This window comes from Urocampus carinirostris, chromosome 3 (assembly GCF_059441175.1).
Source record: "Urocampus carinirostris isolate Australia breed hairy pipefish chromosome 3, RoL_Ucar_1.0, whole genome shotgun sequence".
NCBI classification, from domain to species: Eukaryota; Metazoa; Chordata; class Actinopteri; order Syngnathiformes; family Syngnathidae; genus Urocampus; species Urocampus carinirostris.
The window spans coordinates 34,466,013-34,485,699 of NC_142351.1; the positions used below are offsets into that span (position 1 = coordinate 34,466,013).

The 19,687-nt window shown below is 37.1% G+C and overlaps 1 protein-coding gene across 2 annotated transcripts; it reads left to right on the forward strand.

The window, feature by feature from the left end:
• Positions 1-4,631: 4,631 nt before the first annotated feature.
• hck (HCK proto-oncogene, Src family tyrosine kinase) lies at positions 4,632-19,115 on the forward strand. 2 transcript variants are annotated; one of them, XM_088331592.1, is made up of 13 exons: positions 4,632-4,930; positions 7,399-7,527; positions 8,422-8,455; positions 10,387-10,480; positions 10,582-10,677; positions 11,176-11,279; positions 12,905-13,054; positions 13,330-13,482; positions 13,573-13,755; positions 15,647-15,723; positions 16,395-16,548; positions 17,247-17,378; positions 18,727-19,115. In XM_088331592.1, exons 2-13 carry the CDS (start codon positions 7,408-7,410, stop codon positions 18,927-18,929), a joined length of 1,500 nt encoding a protein of 499 aa, XP_088187718.1. In that variant the 5' UTR covers positions 4,632-4,930; positions 7,399-7,407; the 3' UTR covers positions 18,930-19,115. The 2 variants fall into 2 exon arrangements, with proteins under 2 accessions (XP_088187718.1, XP_088187717.1); XM_088331591.1 differs by having other exon boundaries at positions 4,633-4,930; positions 7,396-7,527.
• The last annotated feature ends 572 nt before the right edge of the window (positions 19,116-19,687 follow it).

Below are 19,687 nucleotides of genomic sequence, written 5' to 3' on the forward strand. Positions count from 1 at the left end.
CCATTGACCAGTCAATAAAGGTCTGGATGTCTCGATGATATGCTCTCCCCACAAACGAAGCACAATGGGAAGTATAAAGGGTAATTTCAGAAAAGTATTTGTGTTATGATGAAGTTCCTCAACCGATTTAGTTACTTTGTGGAAAGATTATATTTGCTTGGCCTTATTAGGTTCCTTATTGTTAAACACCTGAGGATCTGAGATTTATTTGAAGTCCACCATTATCCGATATAAAATATCTTAATGTATTTGTCTAAACATGAATGTGTCACAATCACCCGGATCGGGAACACCTGTGTTCAGGATTTGGCGCCAACAGCCAGGACAGCTGATTGGCGCACCCTGTATATTTAAATCCCCAGCTTCCGGTAATACTTTGTTCGATTGTACTATGCGATCTGTTGCCATTTGCTCAGAAAGCCCGTACCTCCGACTCTTTGCCTGCCTCCTGTTGTTCTACCTGATCTCCGTTGCCGACCCGTTTCCGAATCTGCCTACGACCTGCCCTGCCCGCCTGACTCCTGATCTCTCTTCCGAACACAACGACGCCCTTCTTCTCCAGCCCCAACCTACAACACGACGACTACGCCTGTCCGCGACCATTCCCGCCAAGCCTGCCTGTCAAGTCTCGACAATCCGTCAAAAAACGTCTCAATTTCATGCGCCTAATAGTCAGGTGCACCTTGTGTATGAAAATATACGAAAAAATACTTTTTTTTGGAGAGTCCGCTTTATATTTCGATGCGCCTTATATAACAGAAAATAAGGTAATCCTTTAAAACTTGATTTGCGGTGATGGCAGGAACAACGGTTATATAATCCTCCTATCTCTCTTATTATTAGTGTTACAAACAAAACCACAAGGTCAGCACAAGCTTATTTGTAATTGAGGGAGCATGAGGACATCAACAGTGGGAAACAGCTGGACAGCTACAATTCTTGATCCTTTCACCCGTCTTCGAATATCTTTCCACATTTTTGAAAAACTCATATTCTACCCTCACACGACTTTTGACCCCCTCCTTTTTTTCATTTCATTTAATTTATATCCACATCCCCCTCTCAACCCTATCTTTGGAGACCCATTATGTTTCAGGGGAACTTCTAATCCTAGTCGCTGATTACGGATTAAGCTTGAGATCTGGTGATGTTTCTCTTGTGTACCATTGGTGAGCTGTTGTAATGCCACCACTAACTGCAACAACTTCAACAACTGTTGAATTTCTAGAATCAAAGCAAAGCAAGACCAAAACAAGTACAAAGAAAACAACAATCCAAGTTTAGCAATTAACGGAACATGAAGTGTGTTTTAAGATTAATGTGTTATTTGAAAGGTGAAGGCCTTCACAACAGTTTTGGGGCGATATTCACTGCTGAAACGCCCAACATCCTGTGATTCCTAATCTCAAATTGTGTACTTGTTAATTTGCATACCTACTAGAACTCATTCCATGTTCTACTCCAGGGGTGGGCAATTATTTGTAGTCGGGGGCCACATAAGACATGTTATACAGTAATCCCTCGGTTATCGCGGTTAATGGGGACCAAAACCACCCGTTAAAAGTGAAAATCCGCGAAGTAGCGACGCCCCTTTAAAAATGCTCAAAGAAAAAAAAAAATATATATATATATATTTTTATTTTTTTTTCCTATTATTTTATTTTATTATTCTTATTTTTTAGACCCGGTTAATGGGGACCAAAACCACCCGCGAAAGGTGAAAACCCACGAAGAAGCGACGCCCCTTCAAAAATGCTTTAAAATTTATTATATATATATTTTTAAAATTATTTTATTTTATTATTATTTTTTAGACCCACAAAGCTCTGAACCCTCGAACGTGGAACCGCGAAGTAGCGACGTCCAACTGTACTTCTTTTTGAAAATTAGTTTGAAACGACCAAAATTAGAGAATAACAGTATAATAGGTCCCTGTTTTAAGCATTTCATTTGTTATTTATTTTTCAAGTATTACTGTTGCTTTTTTGTTGTTGTTTTTTTTAGTATTTCTTATGTTGGATTTTTATTGAAGTTCTGTCGTGTTTTGTAGTCTGCCAGTATTTTTTTTCGTGCTATTTTTGTAGTATTTCTGAAGTAATTTTTACATAGTATTTCCATAGTAGTATTTTTTGTATTTCTGTAGTACCTTTGTGTGTTTGGAAAGTAGATTTTCTGTTCTATATTCATAGTATTTTCATAGTTTCTTTGTATTATTACAGTAGTTTTATGATTATAGTATTTTTAGTATTATTGTAGTGTTATTTTTTTAAGTATTTTTGTTCTATCTCTGTTTATTCTGTAATATTTCCATATGCGAGTATTTGTTGTATATGTGTAATATTTCTGTAGTATTTTTGTAGTACAGTGTTATTGTAGTTTTATTTTTGTAGTATTTTTGTGATATTTCCATAGGATACTTTTGTAGCATCACTATAGGTGTAATTGTCAGGACCAAAACAGAAACAGAACCCAATTGCGTTACGTTTCTCACAAGTTTTATTGAAGGAAGAGAAAGGGTTGCGCCCACGATCCGCCGATTGCTGGATGCAGGAGGCAGGTCGCTCTGAACGCGGAAGTGGATCTTCCGTGGCGAGCGATGGCGTTGTCGGGAACGGAAAAAACGGGTCAGTAGCCGGGACAGGAGAGCAAAAACGTGGTCGGGGTCGGAAGCGAGTTGTAAGCCAGGAAAGGAGAGTAGATGTGGTCAAGGGCAAAAAAAGGTCGAAAGCCGGGTCGGGAGAGTAGACGTGGTCAGGATCAAAAACGGGTCGAAGCCGGGGGACAGAAACAGGTGGGAGTCAGGGTCGAAAGAAGGCTTGCCTAGTGATAACTGAGGTTCGCAGACGGACTGACGAAAGGGGACGGATAGGAGGGGGTTTGAATAGGGACAGAGAGCCAATCTGAGTCCGAGGCAGTTGGCGCCAAAGGAGCGGGCACAGGTGAGTCACATCCTAACCATGACAGTAATTTGCAGCATTTCTGTTATAAACCTCTTGTAGTAGTATATTTGTAGTAATATTTCTGTCTGTCTTTTTGTAGTGTTTTTGGAGTAAATAATTTTGTAGTAGTATTTTGAAGTATAGTATTACTGTAGTCGAATTTTTGTAGTAATTCTATACAATTTCTTTGTTTTCTGAATGAAAGCAAAATGATATATGAAGTCCCTGTTTTTAAGCACTATATTGAATATTTAGTTTTCTATTTATTGTGTAGTATTTTGTTGTATTTCTGTAGAACTATTTTTGAGTGGACACACAAAGTCACAATGTTGGCACTAAAAAAGTTAACGACTTTGGCGGGGCCCCCTAGAGGTTGCGGGGCCCTAAGCAGCCGCTTAGCTAGCTTATGCCTTGAACGGCTCTGTATATAGGGCTCACATTTTTGGGGATGCAGCCATCATTCACCTTTTCTTTCAGTGCTTAGTAATTACTGTATTCTTAATTGCTATCTAACTATATGGTAGTCGCTATTTTAAACAGTGAAAAGACGCGATGTACCTGTATACAATTCATAGCAGAGCTGACAAATGCATCGTGGAAAATGGCTTCAGGTGTGCGCGTTCTGCAGCCAAAGTAATGCACCGCTTTTGACCATCAGTAATGGTAACAGCTTGCAACAGTGGAAAATATATAAAGTTGGACTACCCTATTAATGAAAAAACAGCGCCGTTAATAATGTTGTATTCCCAGCATTGTAGATAGGTAATACTCCATTTTAAAAACATTATCTGCAAAGAGAAAGGAAATAACTGGATGGCTTGACTTGCTGTTATCTTGCTTTTTAACGTTGCTTTTATTTGGGGCTGACGTGTGCGCCAAATCAGAATCCTTGGTTTCAATATCGCCCTCTGCCATAAGGCAAGAGAATTGCGTGCCTCACCCTGCATGTGCTCTGCAAACTAGTTCGTTACATTTTCATCGTGTTAATCATTTTCATAAATAATGTGAAAATTCTGCAATTTCGGAAAAATAATGCAAAATTTGTGAAGTTAAATGAGAAATACCTTCATACTGAATAAATATTTGCGACTGCCCACTGCCCGAGGACAGCTGAGATGGGATACAGCACCCCCTGCAACCCTAGTGAGGATAAGCAGCGCAGAAAACGATGGGATGGATGAATAAATATAACAATGGTTATTATATATTTTTCATTTTATATTTTCATGATGATTGACTGCACGCCACTGGGTTATATTGTAGTCTGTTTAAACAATTGTTACAAGAGACTGGAGTTGAGAATTACATTATTATAAACATTTTCTACAGGCGCTGTGCCTTCAGTTTTTTTTTTCAATGAAAAATGTTGTTTAAAGAGGTTTAGAAACCCATATGATCACCTGGGGAGAGATGGGTGCCACCAAGCTGTACTTGCCCAAGACACACCACAGGAAAATGTGCCCCTTCGATCCTAGTGTTAAAGGGATACAATCAACCAACCAACCATATTTTACTAGATAGAGTAGGAAGCCTTGAAAATGTTTTTATGCTATTGTGAAAAGAAATAAAAGTATTTGGAGTTCGAGGGACGAAATTACCAATTTTACAGTGAAAAACTACAGTACAAGGAAAGTAATTGACACCCTGGGGCGACTTCTAACGGGTCAAACCAAAATATTTAATTTTAGTCAAACGTAAGACAGCTTAGTTGATTTACAGTATCTTATATTTTCGAACCAGTGACTCCATTAGAGCTAAAAGTGCGAGCCGAGGCAAAAAAAGTGGAATTTGGAGCGAGCTTGTTCGGTTCCCCTTTTCTAGAGCTCACTCAAATTTAACGCCACACTTCCTCGTTAGTCGCTGTCTTGCTTGACATCCTGGGGCACGCTGGCAAATAATGGAGGACACAACGAAATGAGGAATTATTTCGGACACGGAAGAATAAGTAATTTATTTGAATTCGTCGTAGCGGTGCTCGGTTTAAGCGACCGGTAAGTCTTAATTTATTTTATTGGGGTTGTGAAATAGTGAGCCAAAATGCCATTCAAAATACACATTAAAATATTCGCAAGTATTTATTGAGATTTATGAAAATTTTTTGGTAATTGTGGCTATACGGTTTGAATTATCAAAAGACCGACAAATTACCGTTTTCATTGACTGTGTGACATAGTAGTAATTATAATAATACTAAACAGGGTTGGATAGGGTTACTTTAACTGGATTACTTTCAATTACTTTTGGATTACTCCAATACCAAATATGTTAATAAAAGACAAAATAAACTAAATATGAATAAAATTATGACTCACAACACGTGGTAAGCTTTCTCTCCTGGCTTTGATCTCAGGCAAAACTAACAAAATGCGACAGAAACAAAATGAAAAAAAAATCCAACAGCTTGCCAACATCGTTTTTGCCGTTCCATGTATTCCGTTACTCCCCAAGCCTTCACAAAATTTAGTAATTTTATTAATATTTAGTTTCTTTTGTCTTTTATTAGCATATTTGGTATTGGCGTAATCCAAAAGTAATTGAAAGTAATCCAGTTAGAGTAACCCCACCCAACCCTGATACTAAATTCTATACAGCGTAGTTTCATCGTGTTTAACATTGATATCCTTTGCTTTAATATTTGGAGCCACTGTACACTTTTTAAATGAAAAATCTTGAGTCACAATGAAATGTCTTTCATGTTTGTTTTAGTTCAGATGCTCTAAATTGAAAGAATAAGGTTTATCCTAGTCATTTGTGGTCTCCAGCGCTTGGGATGTAATAAAGTTCCTATTATGGTTAGTAATTTTGCTTTGATTTTGGGTTTGACTATTTTTTTCAACCTTTTTTTCCAAAGAATAAAAACACTCAACTTGAAATGATTAACACCATATCAAACATTTTTTTACAACACTAACTTTTTTTCTGTATTTTTTAGTAAATAACAATCACAATTATTATGTGCGAGATTTTAACTTTAATTGATTTATTTTGCAGTTAAATCTAAAACACCGTAATCGAACAAATTATTTCCTTGTACTTCCTGTACTTGCTGGAGCCCATCATAGCCATCTTTGGGCAGTGGGCAGGGGACACCCTAAAACAGTTGCCAGCCAGTAGCAGGTCACACAGACAGACAACTCGCTCGCTCATTCACACTAAGCGACAATTTTGGAGCGGTCAATCAACCTGACATGCATGTTTCTGAAATGTGGGAGGAAGGAAACCGGAGTGCCTGGAGGAGAGAACATACAGGAGAACATGTAAACCGGCACGGGGGAGGATGCTGTAGCTGGAATTGGACCCTGGCCCTCTACTGCGTGCTAAACAATTCAACTCATTTTAAAAAATATAATAATAAAAAAAGGTAAACGGTTGCCACCTACTGGAATGGGTGATTGTTACAGTTTCTTGGCTGATCACTGGAAGAAAGCAAATATACTGAACAATGCCATGTTTTTTTAAAAGATATCATGGGCCCCCATGGCACTCTAGATAAGGTCTCACGGCACACTAGTGTACCCCAGAGCGCTGGTTGAAAAACAATGGCCTATTAGAAGAAAGCATCTTTCTGTTCTGAAAACTATGCCTTAAAATGCAAAAACACTGAATACCACAAATATGTTATCAGTGGAAAAAATTGACGTTGAATCAACCTCATAAAATAATCTCAAATCCTAGGTTAAGTCATGCTTTGACACACACCCAAAATGGCTTTTGTTACCTTAGTCATTTTGGAATTATGGCCGTCACTTCCAAAATATGCTTGATTCATAATGAAACATATCATTCGATCTTGACCATGCATTTAATGTATTAATATTAATTACATTATTAACTGGTTTTAAATGAATACAAAATAGATATAGAATAAATTTATTAGAAGTTGATGGCCAATAAGATTAGACCAATTCAGATCAAACTACGAGACTGCGCCTACTAAAGCATAGAGTATATCCTTTACTGCTCTCTAGCGGCCAGAGGGAGCATTTGGTTTGCAGTTATTAAAACAAAGGTGATAAAAATGACTCAGAGACTTCCTTCTTTTTTGACATACAGTACTCATAAATTTATTACAAGTTGTATTAAATCATCCAAGGGTGGTAGTCCGGTCCGTAGGCGGAAGTTTAACATGTCTTCTTTAAAGCATCCCTGGACATAGACAAATAGTGTACAAGTAGAATAGAATAGAATATAATAGAATAGAATAGAATAGAATAGAATAGAATACACCTCTGTTGTCATTGTTACAAAATGGGTTAACATATTGTGACAACAAAATTGGGCATGACACTCCAGTTTCACATGTATGTGCTAAGTAAAATGTGTTGTTTAGTGAGTCATATTCTTGTACATTTCAATGTGCAAACAATTATGATACACAATGAAATACCAATCTCATTCAAATAATGCTAAATAATAGCTTTTAAAATGTTTCTCTTTTACTTTCCCTCTCAACCAGCAGGACATCACCATGGGTTGTGTCGGCTCAAAGAAAGACCATGAGTTTCTTCAGAAAGGAAACAGTGGAGTACAGAAAGGTTCGCAGACAGCCCACTATGTCAAAGATCCCACATCAGGAAGTTCTAAAGCGGTAAGCTGTGATAAACACGTACTTGCGTCTAATACTACGGTAATGTTTGCATCCAAACCATTTGTGACATATATTAACCAGAATGAATGGAAATGCTTAGAATCTATGTAAAGTGCCGTGTCCAACAAATTCAACAATACAAAAAGTCAAGACATGGAGCAAGCTGTATTCAAACAGAAAACCCCCATTCTAAAGAAAATGTCACGGGTGCCTTAAAATAAGCAGGCATCTAACATGTTGTCCATTTTTTAAATATTTTAATAGCTAAATTTTACTTCCTTTTTGTGTTGTTAAATATTGTTGACAAAGATCCTTCTACTTTAACCGTAATATTAGCTATTTTCCCACTAATGCTTCCATAATATGAAAAATTGTAATTTGCCCAAATGTTATCCTTTTGATCTGCCTGTGAGTTATATGCACTTGTAATTTATTACATTGAATTTGCAAAATTGGGAAAATTTAGATTTGGAACTTGGACATGGGTATGACTTAACATGTGTATCATCCTAGGTATCAGTAAACTGCTGCTATCAAACAAATGTGGTTCACTCGGCCATTGCTTGCTTTCTTGCACCCAAAGTAAAGAATTCTGAATTGAAAAAAGCAGAAGGATAATGTCAAGAAAGCAAGTGATGTGTCATTAAAACTTCACTATTAAGCAACCACTAAGATAAGTCAAGCATTTGCTGCAGCATGATAGCACACACAGCTAGTTTTACTTCCTGGTTGCTTTTTATATTCTAAGCAAGTTAAAAACTACTGAAGGACCCTGATATTTAAAGTTGATAAGAAGATGTCCTTCCTGACATAGCATATTTGTTTGACATGATCTATGCCGTGCAAGAGGTTGTTGAAATCCACATTTTGACTTTTTTGTTTTTTGGTCCACAGAGCAAAACACCATCCAATGCAAACCTAGCAGTCGGTTCGTATCACAGTCTCTTTCTATATTTATGTTGCTTTACTGACACCCCTGACTACATTCACATCTTCTACATTAATTTATACCATGGTTTAAAGATACTCTCACACATTCCTTTTATATTTACAGTGCCTAGCCGAAGTATAATCCCCCCCCTTTCCAGCCATGAATGTTTTGTTTTATTGCCACATTTAGGGCTTCAGACTTGAAAGTAAAAAACTGAAAATAGTTTCTAAGAATAAATTACATGTGAGAAGTGGAACCAAATTATTTCAACATTTTATACAATATTTACAACAAAAAAACAAGAAGTATGCAAAAGAGATTGCCCCCCTTTTCTCTCACCTCAGGCACCTGATTACAGAAGCTCCCTGATTACCTAAAGGTTCCAACGTCGTCCTAAATGACTAACAATGACAAACAGAGTGCATCTGTTTGTCATTAATTCTCAGTTTGAATACACCTGCTTTGCAATGGGTTCAGATGTCTGTGAAAGGAGAGACTGGAGAAAAGACAGCATCATGAACACCAAGGAACACACTAGGCAGGTCCGGGATAAAGATGCGGAAAAGTTTAAAGCAGGAATGGAATACAAGACGATTTCTCAACAGTAACACATCTACCAGAGCGCTGTGCGAGCAATAATATCAAAATAGAGAGAACATAAAACCACTGCAAACCTACCAATACTTGGCCGCCCCCCTAAACTTTTGGCCCAAACACTGTTAGAACTAACAGTCTAAAGGTGTTAAGAATAGCCAAGCCAAAATCCAGACCTCAATTCTATAGAGCATTTGTGGATAGAACTTAAAAATGCTTTGCAGAAACGATCCCCATTAAACCTTAAGGAACTTGAGTTGTTCTGTAAGGAAGAATAGGAAAATGTATCTCCTTCAAAATGTGCAAAACTTATTGAGACATACCCAAAAAGACTTGTGTCTGTGATTCCAGCAAAAGGAGGTTGCACAAAGTATCAACTCAAAGGGGGCCAACATTTTTACAATGTCTACTTTTAATTTCTAATTTTTATTAGTGCAAAAAAATAAAATAATAATAATAATAAATTTTGTTTCCTTTCACACTTGTGTCTCACATGTTGTCGGTTTTTAGTTATTTAAAAGTTTGATGCCTGAAATATGGCAACATGTCAAAACATTCTTGACGATTTTTAAAATCGACATTTCTCCCCAGAATCGATTTTTATTACATGATATATAGTCTGTAAGAATGTGTAAAATCTTTTTGAATTTGAAGGATCTTGATTTTAATTTGATAGCTTATTCTTGTGCTGTTTTTTTGTTTTGTTTCTTTTTTCCTTTAAAGGCTCAATTTCATTGTATCATCTTACAGTGTTGAATGTGTTTAAGGACCACATTTGTGTTACATTGACATTTCACTTCATGACATGTTTTGACTGTTAACCTGCTGCACAGTGTACATGTCATGTTCTCATTGTCTCAACTTAAGATAAATGTCAGCTTCCGGACAGACTGAAAGACCGATGTGCATTGTTTGAACATCATTCATTCATTTATTGCCCCAGAAGTGTATGATTAAAGTTGCTTGTTTTAGGAAATAAAATCGGATCACTATAATCAATTATCTTCAATTGAAATACATGTAGAATCACAATTATTGGGAATCGTGATATAAATCGAATCGGCACATTCATTATTTACATGATACAAACTAATCGTGACCAAAGCTTATCGTCCCACCCTAATTAATATAATATCAAATATCTTCTGTTTTTATTTTGACTAACAAAGGCAGGATACTGCTGGTGATTACGTTTAATAAAGGTTCACACTAAATAGTTAAGCTTGACTTATTTTTTACAAACTGTGTAGTTATTGGTATGATAGGAGTTCTGAGGAGGAATACTCAGCCCTGAGCACAGTTTAAGATATTTTTCTTCATATATGTTGACACAGGAGACAACATTGCTATTGCACTGTACGATTATGATGCCATTCATGATGGGGACCTTGGTTTCAAGAAGGGGGACCGACTTGAAATTTTGGAAGAGTGAGTAGTGACAATTTGCCATTTAGATACATTGGCTGTCTCGTTAGACAGCTTGATTAGACTAATAGCATTCAAAATTCTTTGTTTGTCTTTATGTACAGATCAGGGGAGTGGTGGCGAGCAATGTCAATCATCACTAATAAAGAAGGCTTCATTCCCAGCAATTATGTTGCTAAAGATACACTGGAGGCAGAGGAGTAACTAGTCTTTTCCTTATCAAAAACATAACCTCATAACACAGATACAACAATTTTCTAAAACTCTTATGGGTTAATGGATCACTTGGCCTAAATCCATCCATCCTGTCAATCCATCCATCTTTATTCATCCATGCAATTTTTCTTACAGATGAACTGATAGATGGATGGATCTATTTTGCCTCAGAAGTATAGGGAAAACTTTATGAATACTTGTAGACATGTTTTGTAATCAAAGACTGGTGAATAAAATTAAACATTGTAGTGGTATTTCATGAAACATGTTTATGGGATCATTGCAACCAGCTTGCTCAAGATTCCCTGTTGGACACATAAAATTCTTAAACTTTGATATTTCCAAAATATATTTTTTTTACCATGCTGATTTTGAAAAACTGTGGAACTATAATGCAATGTTATTCTAATACTGTTTGTAGTAACACAGCTTAAAGGACTGATATGCGGTTTCTGCTCTAATGGTTGTTTTCTGTTGTTTAGTTGGTTCTTTAAGGGCATCAGCAGAAGAGATGCCGAGAGGCAGTTGCTGGCCCCTGGAAATAAAGTAGGGTCCTTCATGATCCGAGACAGTGAGACCAACAAGGGTTAGTCAAGAATCTAATAATATATTCAAAACTTAGACTTCCATCAAATATACCACTTAAACAGGGAACTCCAACGTGGTGCCCCATATTGACAGTTGAGGCGCCCGCGGACATGTTCTGAAAATAGCTCTCTCGTGCTGAGTCATTGTGATTTACTAGTAAAATGATTTTTTTTTTTTAATCGGCTAACTAAGTTTGTTTATCCTAATTTTCATTAATTAACCCGACAATAGCACAGTAACAAAATAGTAACAATATGATATGTTATTATTTTAGAAATTCAAAATAAATAAATTCCAGTTCATGGGCTTCATGGACAAAAAGTCTATTCAAGTATTAATAGTGAGTTTTACGCAATATATTAAGCAAGAAGAATGAGAATCTATTCGTGTATTAAACAAATGCATTTACGCATCATTTTATTGATTTATTTGATGGGAAATACAACAAACTAAATTCCAATGTATGGGTTTTGAAAAGCGAATGAACAAAACATGTGCAGTTGTTTAAGCTAGCTATCTGGCTACCTTTTTAGCTTTGTATCTAGCCATATTCCTACCATTTTAGCTAGTTAGCAAGCTATCTAGTTAGCTTTTTATTTTTTTTTAATGCTATACAGGTATAGCTAAAATGTAACCTTTTTTCAAGTTATTAAGCTACATTCTGGGCTAGTTTCTTTCCAGCTAGCTTTGTTTTTAGCTTTCTATCTAAATATTTAGATGTCATTTTACTCATTTAGCTAGCTATCTAACTCCCTTTTAGTTTTTTACCTGTTAACCCATCCATCCATCCATTATCTGCACCGCTTATCCTCAGTAGGGTCGCGGGGCCTGTTAACCTTTCTAGCTAAATATCAAGATACCTTTTTAGCAGTTTAGCAAGCCATCTATCTAAGTTTCTATTTTAGAAATGTATATCAAACCGGACTGCGCGAGTTAGTAACACAAAGTAGCTCCCAGCTTGAAAAAGGTCGGGCCCCCTGAACTAGAACTAAATGATGCTAACTGGTCTAGTTGTGCTACTTTATATGTACCTTAGTCATGCATTAGTCTATATTATTTTCATTAGGTGAGACATGCCATATCTACGAGATATGCCCTCCTAGAAACCTAATATTTGCTTAAACTTGTCTACAAAACGAAAGCGAAAACTGCTAGGTACCGGTAGTTACAAACTATACAGACACGGTACTATTAACAGAGAGGAAGTAGATAAATTCCATAAATTTAGGGTGAAAACACAGAAGTTTGATTTTTACCCCAGTAAAAAGTAGACTTTTAACTATTTGTTGTTCTTTCTTGTTTTGAACAGTTCATTTGCACATTGTTGACATTTGGTTATGAGTCTGTAACACTTGTTAAGTGCAAATCATTATGCAAGTAAATATTTAAGTATGCAATGCAGAAAAGATAGTAGGTTGACCTAATGCACAGTAACAGACACGACAAGCTAAATTTACATAGGAATTACATTAATTACAAGGGAAAGGAGGGTTCCGCAAAGTAAACAAAAAAAAAACTTTGACAGTGACAAAAACATAAGTGAACCAATCCACAGACATGACTATAACAAACAAAAAAAACTTGAATTATCTTTGTTTTCCCTCTCTCTGTATTTGGCCACAGGAAGCTTCTCCCTTTCTGTAAGAGACAGAGACGGCCCATCGAGTGACACGGTTAAACATTATAAGATTCGTATGTTGGACAGTGGAGGATTTTACATCTCTCCCCGAATCACATTCATCACCCTGCAGGACATGGTCAAGCATTACAAGAGTGAGTACTGTTAAGGTTTAAACATGTCCCGGTAAATCATTTAAATCCATGTATATCTGCATGTTTGTGACTTGCTAGCATCAGAACAATACAAGATCATTAGCCCATACATTTTTTAAGCACATTGCAGGTTCAATATCTGTTAACCCTCCGAATGCTACAAGTGCAGTCTCATCTACCCTAAATTGAACAGTAAAACTGACACTAAGATCACATTTGTTTGTGTGAAAAACAAGAGTACTTTAAACAATTAAATATACTCCCTATTCATGCAGAGCAAGGTGATGGACTTTGCCAAACCCTGACCAACCCTTGCTTGAGTCCAAAACCAGAGAAGCCCTGGGAGAAAGACGCTTGGGAAATTCCAAGGTCATCCCTGAAGATGGAAAAGAGGCTTGGTGCTGGACAATTTGGAGAAGTCTGGCTTGGTACAACATTTGCAAGATCTTATTTTATTGGCAATTAATTGTCCAAGGATATATAATTTGAATGTCTTGTTTTAAATATTCTGTGTTCAGCTACATACAACAAACATACCAAAGTAGCAGTAAAGACCATGAAACCGGGGAGCATGTCGGTTGAAGCCTTCATGGCTGAGGCCAACCTGATGAAGACTCTACAGCATGACAAATTGGTTCGACTCCATGCTGTTGTCACCAAGGAGGAGCCCATTTACATCATCACTGAATTGATGGAAAAAGGTATGTAAACATCGCATCAGGGTCAACTTGGGTTGCATCATCTAAATGAGGAACCACCAAACCATGAATAGAGCTTGTTGGGAATACAATGCCACCCAATGTTCTGAGATACAACCTTAATAAAAAAGAAAGTACTACTTATCCACCTTGCTAATAGGCAGTAAATAAGGTGTCCCAAAAGTAATTTGATACATTTTCCATTTTTTCTTTTAAGTTTATGTGCAGTAAAATGTCAGAAAATCTGCATTGTTGGGTGTGTAGCGTGTTAGTGTCAGGGACCAGGAACGAAGACGGGAACCCAATTGTGTTAGTTTATTAGTTTTATTTGAAAAGAGACGTAAGCTGGCACCCACGATACTTTGATTGTTGATTGTGGGGAGCAGGTCGCTCGGGACGCGGAAGTGGCACTTCTCTGCCGAGCGATAGCGGTGTCGAAGAGGGAAAAGCAGGTTGGGTTACCGGGGCGCAGGAGCAGAGACGTAATCAAACAAAACAGGTCGAAGCCGGGAAACATACGGGAGTCAAAAACAGGGAGTCGGGTTCGGAAGGCTTGCTTTTGCGGGAGCTGAAGGTTCGCAACTATCGGACGCCGGTAACAGGGAATAAAAATTATAAAAGAGTATAAAAAGTGGCAAAGAGCCAATCAGCGACCAGGGCTTTTGACGCCACCAGGGCAGCCGCAGGTGCCCCGAATAAGAAATCATGACAGTTAGTCTAAAAATACCTATTTACAAATTACAGTATATACTCGCAGAGAATCAGACCCCCTAAAACAGCTTTAGAATAGCCACATAATAAAATAAATTGAAGAAAACATACACCAACCTGTAGAAGCGGTGAAGCCTTCATATTTCTTGGTTTCGTTCAATTTTGAGAGCCTGCAACCAAACACTTGGCTGAAACACTCCACATCCACTTTGTCTCTAGGCTTTAAACTACTCGAAGATCTTCAATTCTGGGTACCGTCCAAGATGTTTATTTTTTAATCCATGCATGGTGTAATGCAGAAATACTTTTACAGATTAAAACACCAAAATTTAAGCATACTTTTACCATAAATCCTGTGCATAGATCAGGACACTTATCTATTGGTGATCCTGGTGCTTGGGAGCGGCCCCCTTCTAGCAGCAGGTTCAAAGAGTCAAGTCAAGTCATTTTTATTTGTATAGCCCTTAATCACAAATAGTCTCAAAGGGCTTCACAAGTTATTACATATAAGAAGTTTAGGTTATTCGTATGCTATAGAGTACAAGTGAGTTTTAAGCTTAGATTTAAACATTTCCACTGAGGTTGCAGATCGGATCTCAGGGGGAAGAGCATTCCACAACACCGGTGCCCGGATGGAGAACGCTCTCGAACCAGAGGAACACTTCTTGGCTCTTGGAAAGATACTTTTTATGATGGACAACACACACCACAAAACAGTCAGTTGTCACCATGAGGGCCCATGAGAGCCAATGAGAGTTATTGTTATTATAATAGATAATCTTATTTTATAGTATGCTAAAAAATCATGGAGACAGCAATGATGATGATGAATATGATGGTGAAAATAGTGGTGGTGGCGGTGGTGGTGGTGGTGGTAGTGGTGATGATGATGATGATAATGATGATGATTATTATGAAGTGACTTTGCATCCACAGAACCTAAGAAATTATGTACATTCGTGAGGTGTATGTTACATGTAAATACACAGGAGATCTCACTGTAAGATTTCTCAGGTAGTCAAAGGGGTAGGATGAAATAAGCATGTGCTTCTTCATAATATTTTTAGGATATGTTACGCTACCATTGTTTTTTTTTTTTATTGTAATGTTTAAGTTTTGTTTGCTCATGTTCGAAATAAAGTTCCATTATTTCATTCATGTTTGCCTGTGTTCATGTATACAGGTAGTTTATTGGACTTTCTGAAGAGTGATGAAGGCAATCGCATCCCACTTCCAAAACTTATCGACTTTTCTGCCCAGGTAAGGACCACAGTTACTGTATTTGGAGTTGGATGGGTGCCATCAGCCTGTACTTGCCCAAGTCACACCACATGAAATGGTGCCCCTACAACCCTAGAGGTTAAGGGATCCAACGTACTAATTAACCAACATTGCGAACATGAATTTGTCCAAATTTATGTAATAAGTACACTTAATTTTATTTTGAAAGCATTCTAACTATCAGCCATTACACTTTGTTAAAATGTATCAATCATGGCATCGAACAAAGACTTGACACTTTTCTTAGATTACTCTCATTGTAAATTACATTTGTTTTTACAACTGGCAAGCTAACTAAAAAGTCTAAGACAAACAATATTAAAACAAGATTACACATTCATATAGACTCTAAGCGTTTACAAATTTTGCATAGTAGGTTATTCGCATAAAAAGCCAAGAAAATAATCAATTTTGGCTTGATACCAGAGTTTAAATCTAAGCTGGATATTTGTTTTGCTGTGTAATGGATTGTTTCAACCTGTGGCTAAACATTTGACATTGAATTGTGGACTCTGAAGTAAAAAAACAGACAAATGGTGACCAATGGAAAGTGAAAACAATATTTTGCCCTTAAAGGTCTTGAATGAAAATAATTCTCTCATATCTATTCTTGGAATTATGCTGTTTTTGTTTTACTGTTTTTCCCCTAGATTGCAGAAGGCATGGCTTTCATTGAGCAGAGGAACTACATCCATCGTGATTTGAGGGCTGCTAACATTCTGGTCAATAGAGCTTTAGTATGCAAAATTGCAGACTTTGGCCTCGCCCGCATTATTGAAGACAACGAATACACAGCACGGGAAGGTTAGACATGCAATAGTGCTTCTTAACTTTGCCTTAAATTTTCTGTTAATGCAAAAGATATAAACAGGGTTCCCCCAGTTCCTGAAAATGTGAAAATGTCTTAAATTTGATAACTGCAAATTAAAGCCTTGAAAAGGTCTTAAATTTTGTTTACAAATCTAAAATAGAGCTCTCAAATGTCCTAATTGTTCCCTGTCAAATATGTGTAATAGAGCTAATAACTGTATAAGGAGTAAACTTATAATAAAGTACATTGTGTCGTAAAATAAGTTTTCATTTTCTCTGACTTTTTATTTTGTCTTTGACCAATAAATGCAATGTGTGAGTCGCAAAAATAGATTTCCGCATTTTTCAATGCAGCATTATGAGGGAGCTTTACATACAGTCAGTCTCTAACCCGCTGTCGTCAACAGATTAATTTGGGATGGGTAGTGTAGGTTAAACCCGTTGTGGTTTAAAGTATAACCTTCTTCAGGCTGTACCGGGGAATGAGTGGTTACAGATGTGGTCTTAAAGATGTCTTAAAAAGTCTTACATTTTAATGGAAAAATCCTGGGGGAACTCCGATAATGCTCTTCCTGGCATTAGTCGGGGTTTCTAATTTGTGAAAAAAGGCTGAGCGTGAACCTGAGGTTTACCATAAATGGATGAGAAAATGTTTGGGTGGAAAGTTGAAATACTCTTCTGTAATTCTCCAGGAGCAAGATTTCCCATTAAGTGGACAGCCCCAGAAGCCATCAACTACGGCTGTTTTACGATTAAATCGGATATCTGGTCTTTTGGCATCCTGCTTACCGAGATCATTAGCTATGGACGCACGCCATACCCAGGTAAACCCTGCAGTACACAAACTATTTTTTGTTTTTAGAAATATCCCCACAGAGAAAAAAAAAAAATCCAACATGTACCTGATTTATTTGGGCTAGTTGTAGCAGAAAGAGGGCTGACTGGTGAGGCGCATGTTTTGCAAAATTTCTCAACTTGAGAGGATTTTAAAAACACACATTTATATGACTGTTGTTCTATTATTTAAATCAATATACCGTAATATTTGGACTATGAGTCACACCTGTTTATAAGCCGCACCCAGTACATTTTTAAAGGAAAACCATTTTGTTGCCGCACCTGACTATATGCTGCCTGTGCCCACATTTAACCATAAGATATTTAGGAAGAAATATGCTACACAGAAATATTTTATTTTATATTTTATTAATATACAGTACCTTAACCCTTTAATGTTCTGACGGACGCTGGTGGGCCGGCAGATTTTTGATAAACAAATATGTATCCGTACGATGTCACCAGTCACTGAAATATGTCTTGCCACTTATCAATGGAAAGCTTATGATGACCGTTTCAAAATATACTCATCAGAGAAACATCACGATCAGTCTGCAACACGATACCTGAAAAGTATAAAGCCGGTAGGTCCCCTGACCGTCTTCAACTTCTTTGAATGTCTGCGAAAATGGCTTCGCTACACCAAGGACAATCCATAGAATCCAACTGTGTAAAATACACGATAATGCCGACAGATAAATAGGAATCCGCCTTAGATGTTTCTGCTTTGCTGGACGTTGCTTTTCATAATCCGATTGTTTCGCCAAATTCTTTCCTTTTACAAATAAACATACTTATAAAATGATTCCCAATATGGTAGTTAGCCCTTCCCTTTCGATTGACACCTTTTCCATGATAAGGGTCTGTTCATGCTAGTTTTATTCATGTACAAAGCCGAAGTTACATTAAACGTGCGTCTTCCTCGACACATATATTGCACGTTTCTCACTTATCTTTACTGTGGCCGTTAGAAAAAATGCATAAATAAGCCACATTGTACAAGCCGCAAGTTTGAAAGCTTGGGAAAAATATCACGGCTACAGTCCGAATTTTACGGTACTTTTTTTAATACATGATGTTTTTACCACCAGGAGTCGCTAAATAAGACACACTATCCCTTTAAATTTGATCCAGTGTAAACCTAATTAGAGCGTTCTGATCTTAACCACTTTCTACTGTTTGTGAATCCATTCCTGTCACAGCAACAAAAAAGAAAAGCTTCTTGAATGAAATATGAACTGGTTCCATGAACTTCAACATTTAATGATCAAATAATACTCATCAATGCAACAAATATATAAGGAAGTTTCTTAACAGAGGTGATTTTATATTCAGGGATGACAAACCCAGAGGTGATCCGATCCTTGGAGAAAGGTTACCGGATGCAGCGTCAGGACACTTGTCCCAAGGAACTGTATGACATCATGTTGGAGTGTTGGAAGAACAAACCAGATGACCGTCCAACCTTTGATTACCTGCAGAGCGTCCTTGAGGACTTCTACACAGCCACAGAGAGCCAATACCAACAGCAGCCATGATTAAATGCCTTTTTTTCTTGTACAAAAACTTTATACAATTTCCTGATGTTACCATCTTCCATCCTTCTGCACCACTCAATAATAATAAATGTCTCAGCTGGCAGTGGACAAAAAAGCATGGATTTTAAATATTTACTCTATTTTTGTGAATTTTTTCAAACATTAAAGAATTGCCAGTAACCACAATTTATAGATTATTTTAATACATGATAATTGTATCTATAGTTTTCTAACAGATCAAGCACGTCTAAAATTAGGCCATCTGTGCTTCAACTGATACATTTCAGTGTTGCAAGAAAATGGAAAAACCTTCATAAATTAAATGATATACGCTACACAGTGTGTTAGCCAATATATGGTTGGTTGGTTGGATCCCTTAACCACCAGGGTCGTAAACCATTCTGGTGGTGTGTCTTGGACAAGTACAGCTTGGTGGCACCAATCCCTCTCCAGGCCAACATATGTTTGCACCCAGGTATCAAACCGGGAACCTTTCCAGTGATAGGCGAATGTGCTATTCAATAACAATGTTAAAGCACATACTTTGCAGTATTCAATGCATTTTTAGACGTCTAATTTGTGCTCAAAATAAATATCATTAACTAAAAATCATTTATTTTCATCTTTGGGCAAACGATACCTAGATGTAAATGTTATTTCAGCATTAGGAGAAATGTTGAACAAGTTGTTGGTATTTCATAGTATTTATGATTATCATGAAATGAAATGATCTGCATTTATATAGCGCTTTTCAAGTC

Excerpts from the sequence above, each read along its gene's own strand:
- hck (XM_088331592.1), top strand. The coding sequence starts at position 7,408 with ATGGGTTGTGTCGGCTCAAAGAAAGACCATGAGTTTCTTCAGAAAGGA. Across the intron at positions 8,456-10,386 it reads CAATGCAAACCTAGCAGTCG|GAGACAACATTGCTATTGCA; the intron begins GTTCGTATCACA and ends ATGTTGACACAG. Across the intron at positions 13,483-13,572 it reads ATTTGGAGAAGTCTGGCTTG|CTACATACAACAAACATACC; the intron begins GTACAACATTTG and ends TTCTGTGTTCAG.